Genomic DNA, 20,709 nt, shown 5'->3' on the forward strand with positions numbered 1-20,709 from the left:
CAAATGATTTCATAATTGTTACATGTTATCTATGAGATTAGATGAAGGATGCAAATGATGCTTTCCTGATGCAGACACAGACCTGCTACTGACAGAAGATTTAGAGAAAGGTAGAAGATGGTATTGGGACTTCAAGTCTTAAGGAAGTCTTATTCTGAATCTCTCTGAGTCCCAGTTTCTTCATTTGTAAAATCGGGTTAACCTATAAAATCTACCTCACAGAATTGTTTTGGTGTTTAAAAGGGATGATATATGTGAAGTATTTTTCAAGCTTAGACGATTGTACAAATATCAGTTATTACTATTATTTTGTTCTTTCTTGTAAGATCACAGTAGCTTACTGATAGTTTTCTCTTTCGGAAAGTAAAGGAAGTGATAAATAAATATTTTATTCTTTACTTAATTTTGACCAATAAGAAGAAACTAGTTGATAAAATGGAAGGAATAAAATAGTCATGTCTTAGAATTTAAGATAGAGAAAATAAGAAACATTCATATTTAGATCTGGGGCTTAAGGTGAATAAATTACAAGATGTTCAGATAAATGAGAGCAACAATCTGTAGCTATGGACTCTAGAAGGGGAGATGACTGAAAAGGGATGAAAAGCTAAAAAAATAAAATTTTGACAAAAAATTGGTTTTTTTTTGCAAGGAAGTGGGGTTTAGTGATTTGCCCAAGGTCACACAACTAGGTAATTATTAAGTTTCTGAGATTAGATTTGAACTCAGGTCCTCCTGACTTTAAGGCCTGGACTCTATCCACTGTACCACTTAGCTGCCCCTTAACAAAATAATTGTATGAAATTTCCAGGAGGAAGCAGAAGAGGAGGCATATGAAGATCACTGCCTGCAGGGGACCTCTGATGCTCAAATTTTAAGAATTTATAATCTCCTTCCCACTTTCACTTATAGCCTGCTAAGGGTCATTCTCTCCCCATCTTCCCATATCAGTGAAGGAGAGGGGACATATTTAGCATATTTGCTGATCTCATGAACTTGAGGCTAGCAAATACTTTGTAGAATTTTTAACAGAATCAGGGTAGAAAACTTGGCAAATTTATCAAGAAATAATTTAATAGGAATAAATATAAAGTTTTATGCATGTGTTTACAAAATCAATCCCATAACTTTAAGTTGGGACTGAGCAGTGAGAAGCTCATGTCTAAGAAGACTGATGAGTTCATAGGATCACAGACTGAGAATTGGGAAGACCTTAGAAGTTTTCTGGTCCAATTCTTTCCTTTGAGGAAAAAAGGCATGAATGCCTGGGTATATGGGAGTGAAGTGGTGGGTGGGTATGAAGGCAAAGTTGGAAGTGATATAAGGGGCTCTCCTGTGAACGTGGGAGGGTAGCACCTCAGAAATCCTGGCATCCTCTAAGGGGCTGAGTTTTCAGGGATGATGGCAGGAAATGCTGTTCAAGGACTAGGAATTGCTTTCTTTCAAGGTCATCTGCCATATGAACACTGGGAGGAGGTACTTATAAGGGTAAGGCAGAGAAGGGCACCAGGCCCTCAGCCTAATGGGGGGCCAATCATGACTCACTTAAATCCAGTTGATTTGCAAGTCAAGACGTCACTCTTGATGTCCTTGATCCTCCTTGAGAATGAAGGACCACCAACAGTAGTAATAATAATAATAATGACCACAACAACAAGAAGTTTCCTGAACAAATCATTCATAATCTCCTGGCTTAATTCCCTGGTCTATAAAACAGCGATATAAGAAGAACCTATCTCACAGACATGATATAGGACTCAAATGAAATAGCACATGTAAAATGCTTTGAAAACATTAGAATACTATCTAAATGATAGGCATTAGAAAGTCTTCCTGTCTCCCCTCCCTCTTATCAACTTTAAACTACCTGCTCAATATGCAACACAAAAACCTGGGGTCTAATCCTATGAGAGCAATTTTGGGTCTTGGTTTCCTCCTCTGTAAAATGAGATAGACAAAATCATCTCTAAGGCCTTAGCTTTAGCAGTCTCAGTTGCTGAGATCTGAACTTTGATTCTATCTTGGTCCCATCTCAGATTCATTTAAGGTTGAATGAACTTACCTCATAGTCTATGAGCCAGTGATCCTAGTCCTCTTGCTATTTCTCACATGAGACATCCCCTCTGCTCCCTCAATGCCTTTTCTCTGGCTGTCCTGAACATCTGGAATGCTTTGCATCTTCACTTTTGCCGCCTGGCTCCCTTAAGCATCAGCTCAAATCGTACATTCTGTAGGAGACTTTTCTGGGTCATCTACTCACCTTTTTGTTAGTGCCCCCTTCCTATTTACTCTATCTTATCTTTACCTGTCTGTCTCTGTCCATCCATCCATCTGTCCATCCATCCATACATCCATACATCTATCCATCCATCATCTGTCTAGCTCTTCTAGTATCTTTCTTTTTACATGCTGTTTTTCTCATGAAAATATGAGCTCCTAGGGTATTTCTTATCTTTCTTTGTAGACACAGCAGTTAACAGTGTCAGACACTGTGCTTGTTGACTGACTACTTGTCTACTTCTTCTAGCACAAAGAGAAGCCTTTTCTTGGAGGTGGCATTTGAGAAACGTAACCTTTTTCAAGTCATGGAACCTCTGTCAGATTCAGTTCTCTCATCTATCAAATGGTGATATTGTCCAAGAATAGTCTTGGACTACCTATCTGACAAAATTGTTGGTAGGATCAAAGGGCTTAAGGTACATAAATGTATACTGTTATGTAAAAATAAACTATAATCATCATAATTTCATTTTCATCTTTTTTGATGAATTTAGATATAGTCCTGGGACATGGGACTATACTGCTATTCTTCTTCTATATATGATGTTCTGAGGACTATTGCAAAAGGAAAAAAATAAATATCTTTTGGAATAGACTGAAAGTTCTGAAGCTTGTATTATGTAGGCTTAGTGGAAGTATTTTCAGGTCAATTTCAGGATCAGACTGAGATGAGAGTGATGATGAGTATCTTGTTCTGTTCTTTCATGATTTTGATTTCATTGATTTAAATTTCTACATTTTGAATTTTTTTCATTCATTGGAACTTGGAGATTGTGAATATTTGTAATGGTGATGTCTATCATAAAATAGATTTTCATAATTTTTTTAATGAATCAGTGTTATGTTCTGTTGATTGTGGGTCTCAGTACTGTATACTTTGTCAAATTTTTAAGGATGTTTTGTGGGCTGTATTTGTAGTGTAGGGATCTGTTTTCCTTAGATTATGAAATTTACTGAAATTTTTAATAGATATAATTTTAACTACCAGGTTGTCTGTTACTAGACATTTGACAGGTTAAATTTTTACTGTCTAAAGTGCTGTGTTGAACAGTTTCAACTGTTTCCTTACATAATCTGCACTGTTCATTAAGTTTTGTAGTTATTCTTAAGGATAACTACAGTAATTTCTGATGGCAATGAGCTAGCTACATTGCCATCATAAATAAGCAATTGACACCCCTGTGATATCAGTCTTAATATGTACTTTAAGAAATATGAAATGGACCATAATATATTTGTAAAGCATCTTAAAACATTCAATATTAACAAAGGTAACTAAAGAAAGATTAGCATTTTTTTATCAAAAAGGAGGAAAAAAATCTGATAGCCATCTCAGAGTATGTGACAAACAGGCCAAAAATTTATAGAAATACTTTTGGAACAAGCAAATACCACTTCACCAAACAACAAGAAGATTTAAAAAAGATAGTCACTTCTGGATTTGTCAAATTTAATAAAAATAGTTTACTTCCATATGAAGTCATATGTAACAACCAAGGTCCATGAACAAAATCAAATTCCACACCCTCTCCCTTTGAAATATCTAAATTAACTCAATCAACACAATGGTGACAAATAAGTGTGTAATGATTGTGACATGTATCATGTGTGGAAAATGCAAAGATCTTTTTAAGTATTTTTTTTATGCATTGGTATAGTTTGATTTCCAGATCCAAACTTGAAGCTGTCAAGTGTCTATATTTACTTTGATGTATATTTATTTTAGATTTATTAAGTCCAAAATGGTATTATGGTGAAACTGGAAGATACCATGAGATGTTTAAATGTGCTTCCTGCTGGAACCATATAGCCAATTCATTCTTAGCTTGATATCATCCCTGATTCCATTGTCTCTTTAGTGTCAAAGTTTTACTTAGTATCACTTAATAGATCTGATAATGGAATTAAACCTAGGCAGAATCAACAGGGGCTCAGACTGTACCTTATATCAATTGCTTTTTGTAGTATTTTTTTGGTGATGTATCTTAAATAGAAAAGTTTTCTAGATGGACATCAAATACCCATTCTCCATTATACTTGGGCTTAATTTATATATATAGGATATGAATTAGTTATGAATACAGAATAGAGTGAAAACTTTCCAGTAATATCAAAAGTTATAGTATAATATGCATGTTACTCTACATTAAGACAACTTATTCAATCAAATTTTCCTGTACACAGATACAGATCTGTGGGCCCTCATTCAGTCATTTTATATATATATATATATATATATATATATATATATATATATATACACACACACACACACACATATATATACATGTGTGTATGTATGTATACATATATATATATATATATGTATATATCTACAAGAATTAATTAGGGATAATTTTTTTTTTGCATTATGTTAGGAGGTAGGTGGGAACAAATACAAAAACAAAATGAAATTGTCTCTATCCTGAAGGAAACTATATTCTAATGTGATAGAAAAAGCAAAAGATTGATTTTTTAGGATTTTTTTTAGTGCCTCCTTTTTTGCTCCTTAGCTATTATTTTGTTTTTATTCTCTTTGTGCATTTTTTATTGATATGAGCATGACTGATTTGTATAAAGAACATGTGGCCCATAGTTTGCACTCATTAAATGTGTTGACTGACAAATAATAGGGCAATATTTTGAGCAGTTATTATTGTTCTCACCATTTTGCAGTAGATATATGCTCTATTAAGAAACATAGGATCAGATTTTTGGATCTATAGGAAAGCTAATGAAATGTCTCTTTCCCCCTAATAATTCCTATGTCTTTGGGAAGTTTTGGGGCCAATAATTCTTAGTTTTATTGTAGCCCAGGACTTATTTTCTTACTTTCTAATTTTGAAGAGAAGCTATGGTATCAGTAATTTCCTTGACATAATTGTTTTGTCATTTATTACGTTAATAGTATGCAAACATTATTAAGTGTAGCATTAATTTTAATAGTAGTAATGCCAGTGGTTTTTGTGGTAGCCCAGATCTATGATTTCTTTGGTATACTATATCCTCAATTTAAAAATTCCCTCTTCTAATGCAGAGTGGAAATTGTCCTATAACTTATTGTTGTAGAGAATTGCCTAAGGTCATAAGTGATCTCATGGTTATACAACCAATATGAGTTAGAGAGAAGATATGAACTCAGGTTTTCTTAATTCTGAAATCTAACCTCTATTCTTGTGATGTTATGATATGATGATGATGACAGAAAGTAGGAATGCCACAAGAGAGTAATCACTCAAGGTGAATGTGAAGTAATATGTTGAAAACAACATATTTCTTCCCCTTTAAGTAAAGTTTTAATGATACTTCTGTAAACTTTCAACAGATGATTATGAGAGAGTTATGGGATATCTGGGTAGAGTATCACTGTTTTGAGTTTGGAAAGACCTGGGTATGTACTTTATTGTCTTACATATGCTCTTGTATAATTCCCATGAGTTCAATTATCATCTCTATGCAGATGATTCCTATATCTATCCAGTACTTAGTTTTATTCCTGAGCTCTAATCCTATATTAGCAATTAATTGTCTATTTGATATCTCAAGCTAGATATCCTGTGGGTGTCTTAAACAAAATATGTCCAACAGTGAATTCATTTTTTTCCCAAACCACCTTATTACTGTAGAGCCTACCATTATTTTCCCAGTCAATCCCTCCTTAAACCTTGGTTTCATCTTGAATTCTTCACTCTCATCCATATATCAAAATCCACTGCCAAAACGTGGCATTTCTACCAATACATCTTTTCTATATTACTTCCCACAACCATCTTTCCAGATCAGGACCGTATTACTTTTGTCTTAACTCACTTCAAATCCTGCCATTTGCAAAGACCTTCCTGACTGCCCCCTTCTTCCTTCTCCTACCCTCCAAGCTACTGGTTATTGTCTTTCTTTCACTTTGTATTTATCTTAGATGAACCTAATTATTTACAGTGCTGATGTCAGAGAAAGTTCTTTAAACACACATGTTGACTCACTGATCTTTAGGCTGACAGAGTTGCTCCTTTTACAGCTTATTCCTGTGTTGATCTTCATCTCAAATAAACCTTCAAGTCTCCTCCTTTTGAGAGAATAGCTTCTTATGAGGGCTTAGGGCCAATTGATCACAACTGAATCATTAAGGAATTTAACAAGGTGTGAAGCTGACTGCTTTAGCTTGGGAAAGCCCTGTCCAAATAATTTTCAAGTCTACCACTGTCCACTGATTTCATTACTCTCTTGGGCACACTGTACTCTACTTACAATTCTCATTTTGCTAATTATAGTTTGAGATTTAAAATTAATTTTTAATTGTGGTGTGTGTGCATGTGTGTGTGTGTGTATGTGTGTGTGTGTGTGTGTGTGTGTGTGTGTGTGTGTGTGTGTGTGTGTGTGTCTTTGGTATGCTAGGTGTTATGTTAGATGGTATGTTAGGTGTCTTACCTATGGTTATACAACTAGTATGAGTCAAAAGGGAGTGTTGAACTCTGGTCTTCCTAAGACTAAGATCTTCCTCTACTCACTATGACTTGATGATGATGGTGATAATTGTTGATGATGATGCAAATATCTGCAAAATTAGGGGTTGTTCAGAAGTAGAATGAACCCTTTAACCAAGGCTGGAAGTTCATTTCTCAGCAATGTTTTAGAACTCAATCTTGGTTAGTCATGGTTTGGGTTAAGTAGCTGTGGAAATATCTTTGATTCTATGACTTTGTATCATTTCTCTGGATCTCAGTTTCCTCATCCATTAAAGTGTGTGTGTGGGGTGTTTGAGGTCTCTTCTGTCTCTAAAATTGTACTATGCTAAGAAAATTTAAATAATTTGACTATAATTTTGTCATGTATACTGTAGATGGTATAATCTTCTTTTAATTCTTGAAAGAACCCTAAACAAATATAATTTGTAAGTCCCAAGTACTTGATAAAAGCTACAAGTCAGTTACCATTTTGGATCAGACATTTTGGAAAAGGTTAGCTTTTCTCAAATGCCATCTTCTACATAACACCTTTTCTTGATTCCCTCAACTGCAAAGTTTCTCCTCACCAAATCATCTCATTTATTTTATATAAATATATATTTACTAGAACTAAAACTTTTGGGACATGCTTTGCTTGGGTAATTTTATATGCTCATGTTGTCTTCTTTGAATGAATCTTTCTTCTTTCTAACATTCTGGATTTTGGTTTATGTATTCTTCCTTGGAAGGTTAGAAATTAAACAATAAAAGACAGCAGAGTTGGGGTGGGAGACAAGTTGTTTTATGGTTTAAATATGAAAATATTGATTTTTATTTTAAGGAAAGCTTCTTAAGGAGGAGCAGGGTCTCTTCTGTCTTTGTACAATATCTATGGTAGGCTCCAAATAAATCATTACTGATTTACTGAATGTACAGAAATCCCAGTTGACTTTTAGTCCCAATTGTCTTTTTACCAGGACATAATAACCAATTATTCTGGGAGACATAGTACCATAGTTTTAGAGCTAGAAGGCACCCAACTAGCCATTGAGTTTGCCCTTCTCATTTTATAGATGAGGAAACTGTGACACAAGGAGGTTGAAGCAAATTACACAAGGCAAATATACAAGTCACATTTTGAACTCATATCTTTCCAACACTAAAACCAACTCTTTCTCTATAGCATCACTTTAAGACAAAGAAATAGCCTGTAGAATTTAGCTTATTTTATTACTGTACTCCCCCCTTCTCTAATTACAATGTTGGAATTGCCCTGAATTAATGAATAGATGCACTGGGTTTTGAACCCAGTTAGAAAACCTTGAGTACAAGCCTGACTATGTTATCTAAGGACAAATCCAACTATAACTGGGGAGATTTGCCCTCTGAAGAGGATAGAAGAGGACAATTTATTTTTTTCAGCCATAGAAAATCATGAAGATTGTTTGTTGAGGTACAGAGGGTTGAGTTTTGCTTTGATGGAGTGAGGTCCTTATGATTGAAATCAGAGATCCTTGAAGGATTATCCAGATCTTCTACATGTAGAATTGCAGACTACTAAAAATGACAATATCCATAACTAGGCTTGTTTTTTTCTTTTTCTACATGGAAATATCAGAAAAGCAATTTTATACAGTCTTAGCTTTCAAAAGAAAGTAGAAACATATAATAATAATAATAATAATAATAACAATAACAAAAATAATTAACATAGCTAAATGCCATAGCATTTATAATGTGCCAGATGATGTATTAAGGACTTTGCAATTATTATCTCATTTTATGCTTACAACAACCCTGGGGGGCAGGGGTTATTATGATTCCCATTTTACAAATGAAGAAATTGAGGTAAAGCTTAAGTGACTTGCCTCAGGTAACACAGCTAAAAAAATCTGAGACTGGATTTGTACTCAAGTCTTTCTGACTCCAGGCCTGGTACTCTTATCCACTGTACTACCAAGGTGCCTAAATATGGTAGAATATGTTTCTGTTCAGCAGAACTTCAAGATACTGGATAAGTTAATTTGGTATAGCGGATCTATGTTCAAAATCTGACTGGAGCCTTTGTACCTGTGTGACCTGGGAAAATTATTTAACTTCTTTGAGTATCAGTTAACTATATAAAGTTATTCTTTATATCTTTCTCATAACTCTTATAAATCTAAATGGAAATGAAGGTTTAGACTTATAAGAAGAATTATAAGAAAGACTATAATGACCTTTATGTAGCTAACACTGTGATTCTGTGAACCAAACCACAGCTTGAGGACTCCATAGAAGGATCTTGGAAGGTGAGGGGAAGAAATAGATTTAATCCAAGCTTTGAGAAATCTCCAGAACATTCAGATTGACAGTGAAATTGGTTTATCCTTGGCGTTTTATTTTGGGGAGGGGGGAGATCTCTGGATATTAGTATTTTAGGGAAAGTATTAAGACTTAAATTCCTTAATCTCATCTTTACCAAAATACCCAGAGTTATTTAAGTTTTGAGAAGACATAGAACAGAAATTTACAAGGCACTGAAAAGAAGTCAGGATGGAGTCTGGTCTCCATCTTCAGTCCTCTTAAAATGCTGCTAAATTTAGGGAGCAAGTGAAATTGTTAGCTCCTGAGAAAACGAAGTCCAACAGAAAGGCTTTTTTATATATAGGGTGATGATGGTCAGGATGAGGAGAGGAAAGAATTTTCAAAAGCTTCTACCAATGTATATGCTGTCACCAAACTGCTAACTTTCTGGAAATTTCAGTATTACCTTATTTGAGATATTTGAGTGAATACTTCAGAGACAATAATATAACTGTCAGCTAGGGTTCATTTTTTTGTCATTTTTTTCAGATATGATATGGAACCTAATTTATCTCAGCCAGTGATTTATTTAACTTAAAAAATAATCTCCCAGTAAAAATGTACACATATACCCACAAATACATACAAATGCACACATAAATGTATATATGTATGTTTGTGTATTTATATTATATAAATATTATATGTATGTATATATATATGTATATATATATATAGCCATCTCTCTTAGATGTATGAATGAAAACCAGGAAATATAAATACATTCTCTAATGTCAATTACTTCTATCATTATTCCATCATCTAGTCACAGGAGGTTAAGCAACTGGAAAAATTCTATTTTTTTCTGGACAACATGGATAAGAATAAATAATTTGGAGTATTGATGAGATAGAACTACTGCAAATTAGGTGTTCTTTTTTCTCTACCTTCTCATCTCTTATATATTATTCTCTCTAGGTTAAAGTGATAATATTACATTATTAAATTTGGAGATAGAAGAGATTTAATTTAGCAATCATCCATTGAAGTTTTTAAGAGTTTATATTTTAAGTGAATGTGTCAAAAGATGAAAAATGATCCTCCTTAAGGTGGTAAAAAGCTATCTAACATCATGACATTGCTGGTGGAGTTGGGAACTGGTGCCACCTTTTTGAAAAGAAATATAATTATCAATAATAAGAGCTAGAACACTATTCAAACCCTCTGACTTGGCAATCCCACTATAAGGATCTTACAGGAAAGCATGCAATTGAACAAAAATAAATACCCACAGCTATAGTAAAAGCAAACAAAGCAAAAACAAAAATGTAAATAACCATATGCTCAATGAATAGAATATGGCTCAATGGATTATAATATGTAAATGTAACATTATGCCATAACAAATTATAAACAATATAAAGAAATATGGGAAGACTTTTTTGAAGTGATGCAGAGCAAAGAAAGTGGAATTAGAGAAAAAGAAGATGTAAAAAAAATAATAATGATAATAAAATTTAGAAAAATATACAGAAGGAAAAATATTCAGAGGGAGAAATGGAAATATAATGCTTTCTCAAATTATTAATATTCATAATAAGTTGATAAAGTTTTATGAAGGACATGCTTGGTGCCAAAATACTGTGTGATGCAAGGCTTGATAATACAAAGGATCTATGATTTTGGCAATGTAGAAATTATTTCCCCAATAGATTTTTACCCAACTCTGACTGTATAGATAAAAGCTGGAGAATTGTCTGAGGCACATAGAGATTAAGTGACTTGCCCAAGGAAATATTTACATAAATTTCTAGGATAGAATTTGAATGAATGTTATAATGATTATAAGTCAAATGTTCTATTTATACTATATTAGCTCTAAAGTTAATATAGAGATAGGAACTAGAACTGTGATTTTTATTGATGTAGGAACTTCTAGATGGGGAAATTTCCTATATCAGTGTAGTTTGGCATCTTTTTTGTAACTTAAGGTCTTAAGACTTAAAATTTAAAGAGTTCCCCCAGAGCATTTAAAAGTACAATGAACTTCCCAGGATCACAGAGATAGAAGAGAAAGATATTTGAACCCAGTTCTTCCTGTCTCTGAGATTATATTCATTGTCATACTGCCTTTACTGTTTTAATATTCTCTCTCTCTCTCTCTCTCTCTCTCTCTCTCTCTCTCTATATATATATATATATATAAATACATATATATATTTATATATATATATATATATTTACAATTTCATGTGTAATCATTCAACTTTTTTCCTTTTGTGTTAGAATATTAAATTTTGGTGGCAGTCACTAAGTCAAGAACAAATAATTTTTGGGGGTGAAGAGAGAAGGAACTATTATTTATTCAAACATTCTTAAATGGTATTTAATAAAAGTAGATTTGATTATACTTAAGCATCCCTCAAAACATGGAGTGAGTCATTGGGCTCAAAAAACAGTGTGGGCTATAGTCCCAGCAGTAGTTTTTAGCACGACTACTTTCTTGTTCAGGATTTATTCTGTGTCAAAAATCAAAGGTACATCACTTAGTCCTTCAAAGTACTTGGGGATGAGAAAAGCTTTGCAAAATTGGAAAAAGATGACCATCCTGCTTTCAAGAAGTTTATAGCCTAAAGGAGTTGTTCAGAATCAAGAGCCTAAGAATATTCATATAAATTTAACTAAATTATTCTTATGTTTAGGATCATACAATATTTTTTATAAATAGGTAAAGAAAAGAACTAGAGCCCTTTGTGACAGAGAGCTTGTTTAGAATTCCAACGTTTTTCTGAAAGCAAAATCAAAAGAAAAAAAGTGCATGTCTATCAACTAAGGAAGAGGGAAATGCATTATGGTATATGAATAAAATAGAATATTAGTATACAGTAAGGAACAAGTTGTATAAGATATTAAAGTTATATAAATTGTATAAGAAAATTGAAAAACATGGTAGGACATGGTGAATGGGTATGGAAACAAACCTCAAGAACTATATGCACAATGACGTAAATAAAAGCAATACTAAAGGGCAATCAAATACAGATTATTTTGAAATTTATTAAATTAAATTAATTATTTTAAAATTAAATTGAAATTGCCAATGTTGGTCCTAGAGAACAAATTATGAAATTACATTCTCTCTTCATGTTAGAAGGACCATTGGGTACAAAACATTGCACATAATATGGGAGATAGTTGTTTCCTTGGTCAGTATTTGCTTAAAAAGTTCTAAGTGTGCATGTGTAGTGTGGTTTGGGAAATGACTTATGTTATAAATAAAAAAAACTTCATTCTGAGTTTCTGATTCAGTAGAGGAAAATTGGACAAGAATCTTGGCTTCTTTTTGTGTTTTACAATTAGTTTTTTTCATGCATAATTTCATTAGCTCCTTAAAATATCCTTGTGTAAGTGACTGGTTGGTGATTGTTTTTGTTTTTGGTCTGGTCTCATGACTTCATCAGTAAAGGGAACTCCTGGTGAGTAACTTTTCTTCAATATAGATCAACATTGGTTCTAAAATTTATATTCTTAGAGGGTTGCCTGTACCACTAAAACTCAAGTGACCTATTCAAGGACTAGTATATAGCAGAAGTTAATCTTGAACTCTGGTATTCCTAACATTGAGGACAACTCTCTATTCTTATTTTTTATGACATCCTTATAAGAGGTGAAAATTATAGATTTTCATGCTTCCCCTTTCCCCTTTCTTTTCAGACTTTTATACCTATTCCTTGTCTCTTATAAGCAACACAAAATTGACACAGTGCCAAGTCCTATTTCAGTCCATTTGCCATCAGAGAAAGGACTCAGCACCTACAAGACTGGTGGCTCTAATGTCTGCATCCTCCCAAAGCTGAAGAAGCCAGACCAATAAAGAACCCCCACATTTCCCAGCAAAGGGGTAGCTTGTACTTACATAATTTGCAGCAAGATCTGGATGGAGATAGTCAATTCCTGTGAGAAGGAGATGAAAGCACAGGAATCAGAGGTTAATGCCTTCAGAATATGTTCCTAGCATCACTGCACTAGCTATTGCCTCCTACTTTCTTCCCCACACCACCCACCTCCTTGATCCCACCAATGTGCTGCAAATTATTGTGAGGATTGCAAGTCAGAATGTTTTCATGTCAGATACTTGCTTCAAAAGTATACCATTTATATCTTAAGATGAGATGAACTGGTAAATAAACATCCATGTCAGTCTGGAGAAACATGCTAGATGAGTCAGTCTCAATCTAGGTTGGAGTTAAAGGGTTGAATTCATAATACCGATACCAGAGTTTATGAAAAATGGTTCATTAAAACCCCTTTACTGGAACAAAGTTGTAGAAATTCTTATGTGTTACATTTAATTTAAATTAACATGTAATTTAAATGCTTAAGTCTTACAAATTCTTACATTTGCATGGATGAGATAATCTTGTCAGAATAGTACCTTTCTCTGACTGTGCTGTAATAGTAGTGGAAACAAGATAAATACATGGAAACACCAACATTAGGAATACATCCATATGTGTAACCAGTGAGTACCAACTTATGCTTGAATTCTAATCCAGTTTACTCATAATTGGTATATTCAGATACTTGAGGAATGGGGAGGAAGGGGAAGATCAGGTGGATGTGGGAGTAGGGGAAAAAGACACCTCCCTGCAGACTGATGCTTTTGTGACAAGCACTAAGTTTCTTTGTCTTCATGAATAAAAAAAAATTCAATGTTCAGATCTATAGCTCTGATAGAGTTTCTGGAAAGATCTCACATGTTCTGTGTCATTTCTAGGATTAATGACAGAGGATAAAGGTGGCTACATGTCATAGGCTTGCATATGTTCTGGGTGTATTTTTTACTTTAGCATCAAAAAATTAGCGATGCTCCTGTTGGACCTGAGTTTAAAACCAAGTGAACCACTGCAAAGTTGATGGAGGGGGGGGTTTAGGGAGTGGGAATGAGGAGGTATGTATAATTATTGCTTAAAAGAGGCTTCCTGGGACCAGGGAGGGAAAGAGGGAATTTGAAACTCCAAATTTTGAAAACAAATTTCAAAAATTGTTTCTTTATAATTGGTTGGGGAAAAATAAAATAATAAATAATAAAAATAAGATCAAATGTAATTTCCCCATCCCTTAAGAGGGTTCTTTCTGATAGCCAGAAGAAGAGGTGCTTTGTAGTCTCTAACAGAAGTTAATTGAACCTATGTAACAACTAGGTGGTAGAGTGGAGAAAATCCAGAGTTAGATTCAGGAAGATGGACAAGATGCATGTATTTGCATATTGTCACCTTCAGCAGATTGTGAGATTCTTGAGAGCTGGGGACTGTTTTTGCCTTTCTTTGTATTTCCTATACTTAGCACAGTCTTATATACAGCAAACTTTTGTTGACTGATTGACTAATTGAAATAACTTGGGAAAAAAACCTGTTCATTCTGTACTTGTGGAACCTTCCACTACCTCTGGAAAGGGATGGGGAGAGATTTCTTCTCATAATCTCTTTGTAGCCAAGTTCTTAATATTATTACTAAAAATAATAATAATTTCTTTTCAGATCTGAATCACCAGAAAATCTGATGCTTCTTTTATCTTTCAATGAATGTATCATTCTAGGAAGGAACAAATAAGACTTTCCTTCAAAGCACTGAATTTATAGGACTTTGACTTTACTTGCTGTCTCTTCAGTAGCATTGAAATAACAGAGTTTGGACCCCAGTGCGAAAGAATATTTCTCATAAGTTCTCAGATGGTGAATAAATAGTTCAAATAGGAAATTCCCAGATGGTGGTGTTTGTGCCCTTGAATCTCTGTTTCTCCTGCCACGCCTTACCCTTACAATGGGGGGCAGAATCTCTTTCCTTTCTCTTTCTCCAAATGACCCATTCATAGGAGGATATAATTTGTCATATTTTCCCAGTATGCAACAATACCTAGTTATGGATATGAGATGTATTATGTTCCCTGTGGTTAGCTTCTGGCTGTCAGTGTCTCCTATAGCCTTTAGAAATCTCTAAAAGTAGGAATTTTAATCTACCTCTCAAATCCTCTCCCCTTCCTAGGATAACTGCAATTGAGAGAGAACCCTGAAATCTCACTTGCAAACATACTGACAGCAGCTCAGTATTTTTTTCAAGTGGGCTTTTAGAAGTTGGATCCTTGCCACCTACTCTGGCCTAATGCTAGTAGGAGGAATAACCTACTAAGGGAATAAATGCATCAATACACATTTGGTTGAGAATATTTAGAAGATCAAGTGTCATCTCTTGCTTATAGATGGGTTTTCTTCTGATCACATGTACGAGGATGAATGCATACTGTCTCAGAGCTAAGAATGAAATTTAGCTTACTTTCCTCATTTTTTTAATGACATCTTTTAGATCAGTTGTCTCCAGTTTGAGGCAAGTAGGCCAGATTTCCCTATTGGTTTGCCCTGGGTCCACCTGGCCAGTTTCTACCATTGTACCAGAACTTCCTTGATTGAATAAGCCATCTACACAGCCAAGGTTCTTAACTTGTGGTTTGTGAATTCATTTAAAAATGTTTTGATAATTGAATTTAAATAAAATTAATTTACTTTATAATTCCATGTATTTTATTTTATATACTTAAAAGATGATTCTTATTAGAGTGATTTGCTATTTCCTTTAGCAGCTTATTTTAAAGATGGGGAATTGAGGCCAACAGGGTTAAGTGAGTTGCCTAGGTTAACACAGTAAATGTCTGAGGACAGATTTGAATTCAGATGACTTTTCTTGATTCCCAGTCTAATGTTCTATCCACCATTCCACCTAATGGTCAGTTAGATTTATAACCTGCCATAAGAGCATGATTATTACTCCTCTGTCCCCAGTTTTCCATTCCTTACTTGAATCCCTGCTGCTTCTTCCCACAGCAATCAGAAGGAAAAGTATTAGAATCTTGGCATACCACTTCTCTAAAACCATCAGTCCCTGACCTAAACTACAATTTAGATATATTTGATCTCCCTCACCAAAGGAGGTAGTCAAAATGTGGATGAATTAGAACAGTATGCAGATGCAGTTTCATCAAGGGTCGGTGATTTCATCAGTGTGTGAAAATCTGTACCGACCCTTCTATCATTTGGTAGATAGATAGATAGATAGATAGATAGATAGATAGAGAGAGAGAGAGAGAGACAGACAGACAGACAGACAGACAAATAGAGACAGAGGGAGAGACAGAGAAAGTGACAGAGACATCCTTTCTTCCATGCATTCTTCTATGTGTCCTTCTTCTCTCCTTCCTTCCTTCCTTCCTTCCTTCCTTCCTTCCTTCCTTCCTTCCTTCCTTCCTTCCTTCCTTCCTTCCTTCCTTCCTTCCTTCCTTCTTTCCTTCCTGCCTTCATTTCTTCCTTCCTCTATTAGTTTTTTTAAGGTGAAACTTCTTCTGAGAGTGTCTTTTGAGTCTGATAATCATTTCTTATATATTCATTCAATTAAAGATTGCCTAAAATAGCAGATAGAAAGCTGGAGTTATGAAGGCTTAGTTTATTATTGTATTTTATTATATTATTACTATTATTGTTGTTATTATAGTGACTGTGAGATCATGGGTAAGTCTCCTAATATCCCAGTGACTCAGGTAACTCTCTAAACTATATGATACTGAACAGTTGTTGATCTGCTTTGATAGAAATTTTGTTTTTGGATTTCTCTATAATGATGTAACTACAAAAAATAAAATATTTTTTTGCTAATTTATGAATTATTCATATGTATGTGTCAGTGAGAACCTCTCAGCAAGATGCGGACAATTTCTAGGACTTATCTCCCATGTCATAGAATCATTTAGAATTGCACTAGAAGAACCCACACTACAAGTTCCTACCACTTCCATAATCACAAACTCTTTTAGTATTTGCAGATTACATATATCAAAGTATCTATAATTTGAAAAATAATATATAAATTTTCATTTGTTAAATTAATGATACAGTGGGCAGAACTCTAGATTTGAAGTGATGAATCCTTGGGTTTGAATCCTGACTCAGATCCTTATTAGCTATTTGACTTGGGCAAGTCACTTAACTGCTTTGGGCTTTGTTTTCTTCATCTAAAATGGAGGGGGTTGAACTTTGATATAATAAAGTCCCTTCCAGATTTTTTGTCAGTGATTTAGATTGCCATAGAACCTGATTCATTCAAAATTCTCAAGTGTCCAGGTTGCCCTGTTGCACCTGCTAAAGACCTTGCCACTATTATCCCTTGGTGGAAAGGTTGCTAGGGAAATCTGTGGTACTATTCATAGTTAAACTTTTAATAACCTAGGGTTTAGAATTGTCACATGTTCATGACTTAACTAAGGAAGAACGGTACCCATGGAGGATATAAATTGACTAATGGCAAGGAAGGTTAGGCCCCCTTCAACTAATCTATTGTATCTCTTGAGAACACAGAGAGAGTGAGGTCAGAAGATGTGACCAGTACATCTAAGAGAGAGAGACTAAAAGCTCTTGAGGGGAATAATGATGTTAATGGTGAATCCACTAACAAAAGCAGAGTTTTCCTTAGTGGATGGAGCCAATTAGTTAAGTCTGAAGATCTAAGTGGAAAAAAAGGCCTTAAGTAGGGTTTTAGACCTTTTATCCTCTCAAAAATAGAACAACTCTTTCCCAGGGTGTCAGATCCATTGCTAGTGCCTTGAAGGCTCTCTCTGACCCAGTGCCCTGGCTTGAACCTTGCCCTGGTTTTGACTTCCACAAGTCTGGGGAGCTATGCCAACTTCAGTCCTTCATGAGCATCTCTGACATTAACCACCTATTCCCTGACCATCCTCACTCTGATAACCATCATAATAAACACAGAACTAAAGAATTTCAGCAATGGAAGGAACTGCAGAGGTCCTTTAGCCTGAGGAAGAAAATTCCCTTTACATCAGTGGCAAAGGATAGTTCTAATTTCTAGGAATTGATTTCCTTACTTGAAACAAAATCTTCCTCTAATAATATCTAGCCATTGCTCCTAGTTCTGCCCTCTGGGGCCAAGCAAATCAAGACCAATCACTCTTTAGGAAGACAACCCTTCAAATACTGGCTGTCCTCCCTAAGCTTGCTTTCTTGTCTCCAGGCTATTCATTCCCAATGTTCCTTCAGTCAATTTTCACATAGAAATCTCCTGAGGCCCTTCATCATCCTGGTTTCCCTACTCTGAATGTTTCCCAGCATATCTATATCTATTCTACATTATGGGACCTGGGCATGAACTTGATACCTTAACTGTCTGCCTTGGGGTGATGATCAGTATTCTCATATGAGGTTCTCAAGACAACAGGATACCATGACAATGAAATGCTGAAGGCATTACAAATGGAGATTGTGCTAAAGCCTATAAATCAGGATCTTGGAGCAGGTGGTCTACCTGTCGATTACATAATTCTGGATAGCAACAGGTATAGCTTCTTTGTGCTGCTGTTAAGTCATTTTTAAAATCCTATCTAACTTGTGACTCCATTTGGAATTTCTTTGGCAAAGATGCTGGAGCAATTTGCCATTTCCTTCTTCAGAACATTTTATAGATGGAGAAACTTGAGGTAAACAGGGTTTGTCTAGGAAGCTGAGTCTTCCTGACTTCAGACTTGGCACTGTATCCAATGCACTACTTAGCTGTCCATAGCCTCCTACTTATATTCAATCAATATTAATTTGAGAAATTAATATATTTACTTTTAAAAATGTGATCAAGGCTAATACCTAATAGGGAGATAGCAAAGATATTTAGGTAAAGCAACATAAGAGTCTTCTGGATGTCAAGAAGGAGTTAGAAAGTGATTAAAATTTTACCAAACATATTATATAAAATGTGTAATCTCCATGAAGATAACCAAGCATTTACAAGAGAATATAGATTATGAGTTAATCAAACATCAACTTTTTATAAATCTAATAATTTAATTCAATTCAATTGGCATCAATTAAACACCTACTTTATGCTTAACAGGTTAAGGTTGTACTCTGCACTATGAGGCTTTCCACTGAGGTAGACACTTTGGGTGCAAAGAAAAAAAATTAAGCAGATCCTGTGTTCAAATAATTTACATGCCATTGGGATTGGGCATAGGGGTAGGCAGAGAATTATAGATAATTTGAAAGAAAGTGAGAGAATGAACAACTGGGGGAGAAGGTCAGACAAAGTTTTAGGAAAGGAAGTGGTGCCTGAGCTGAACTTTGAAGGAGATATAGGCTCAGGAGGTCAATTTGAGAATGGAGCTCATATCAAGCATGAGTCTCAGAGATTAGTTTAGTCTTCAAATCTGTAATTATCACATTCCTAATATGAAATCTATTCAATAGAACAGTTGGGGTACAATATTTTACTGCCTATGAATGCAGATACACAGTATTTATTTTCTTGGGCTGTGGGGGGCAAGCAAGAATGTAATTACCTGATAAGTGGCTGCTGACAACTGCTCATTTCAATGCCTCAAAGGCCAAATTTTCCAGTATTTGTAGTTCAGTGTGACCATCTCAACATCCTTTAATAGTTGTTTGCCTTCCTATTCACATTACTCCCCACTTCAGATTCTGTGATCCTCTAACCTGCTCTAGCTGACTTGCTGTTCCTCATATAGAACACTATCTTCCACTGTTTGCTGCTCTTCTCCCTCATGCCTGGAATATTCTGTAGCCCTCATTTCAGTCTTCTACTTTCCTGTTTTTCTTTAGGTTTAGCTCAGATCTCATTCCTGGAAAACACTTTTCACATTGTCCTTTCTTACTAATGACTTCACTGGGACACTACTTTCCAACTATCCTGTAAATATCTTGAATGAATATATTTTATCGCATGTGAATTTATTGCATTGGAATGTGAGCTCCTTGAAGGTAGGAACTATTTTTGCCTTTTTTTTAATTTCAAGTGCTTAGTAGGTACTAAATCAACATGTTGATTGATACTTAGCTTTGACAGAATCACAACAGAATGATATCATGAAAGGAACACTGGATTTGGAGTTAGGATACTTGGGTTTGAATCTCAACTCTGATACTTCTTACCTATATCACCAAGGGCAAATTACTTATAATATGGGGGAGGGATTAGATGAACTTTAAGGTCCTTTCCAACGCTAAATGATAGGATTTAGGAGGATGTAGGAATGTTTTCTTAAATTTTTTATATAAGGTACCATTTGGGTTGCGTATATCCTTCCCACTCCAGAATCACAAAGCAATATAAGAAACAAAAACAAAGTTCAGTTATTATAATTGAATTCTCTCCTTCTACCCTATAGGACTTCTTCTGCCCTATTTCTCTTCACCCAGAGTTTCCAGTTTCTCAGTGACTAACAAGTCTAAATGCAAGCCATGCAAAAAACACTGATTCTAGACAGTATTAGAACATGATTTAAAATCAGTAATATGCTGGTAAATACCAGCTCTCTGGAGAACAAATGTATGTAGGATTCCATCACATTCTTGAGTTCAGACAATCAATCAAACAGTGTATCAGGTTCATATTTTCAGCATTTACCAATTTCTGAGATGTAATTGCTCACAGTGAACATTTTACAATTGACTCTTGTGATATTGTATAAGCTGGGTCCAATAGATTCTATTTTATTTGTTTTTGCAAGGCAATGAGTTTAAATGACTTGCTCAAGGTCACACAAGTAGATAATTATTAAGTGTCTGAGATTGGATTTGAACTCAGAACTTCCTGACTCCAAGTCCAGTGCTCTATCCATTGGGACACCTAGCTG

At 34.7% G+C, this 20,709-nt stretch overlaps 1 protein-coding gene across 1 annotated transcript in view; it reads right to left on the bottom strand.

Moving 5' to 3' along the window:
* The window catches only part of PCSK2 (proprotein convertase subtilisin/kexin type 2), a 310,977-nt gene that overhangs the window by 126,588 nt on the left and 163,680 nt on the right, over nt 1-20,709 (bottom strand). Inside the window, exon 5 of the mRNA XM_074225780.1 lies at nt 12,925-12,962. Within this exon, the coding sequence (XP_074081881.1) occupies nt 12,925-12,962 (38 nt within the window). The remainder of the gene's footprint in view (nt 1-12,924; nt 12,963-20,709) is intronic.

The sequence above is a fragment of the Macrotis lagotis genome, chromosome 1 (assembly GCF_037893015.1).
Source record: "Macrotis lagotis isolate mMagLag1 chromosome 1, bilby.v1.9.chrom.fasta, whole genome shotgun sequence".
NCBI classification, from domain to species: Eukaryota; Metazoa; Chordata; class Mammalia; order Peramelemorphia; family Peramelidae; genus Macrotis; species Macrotis lagotis.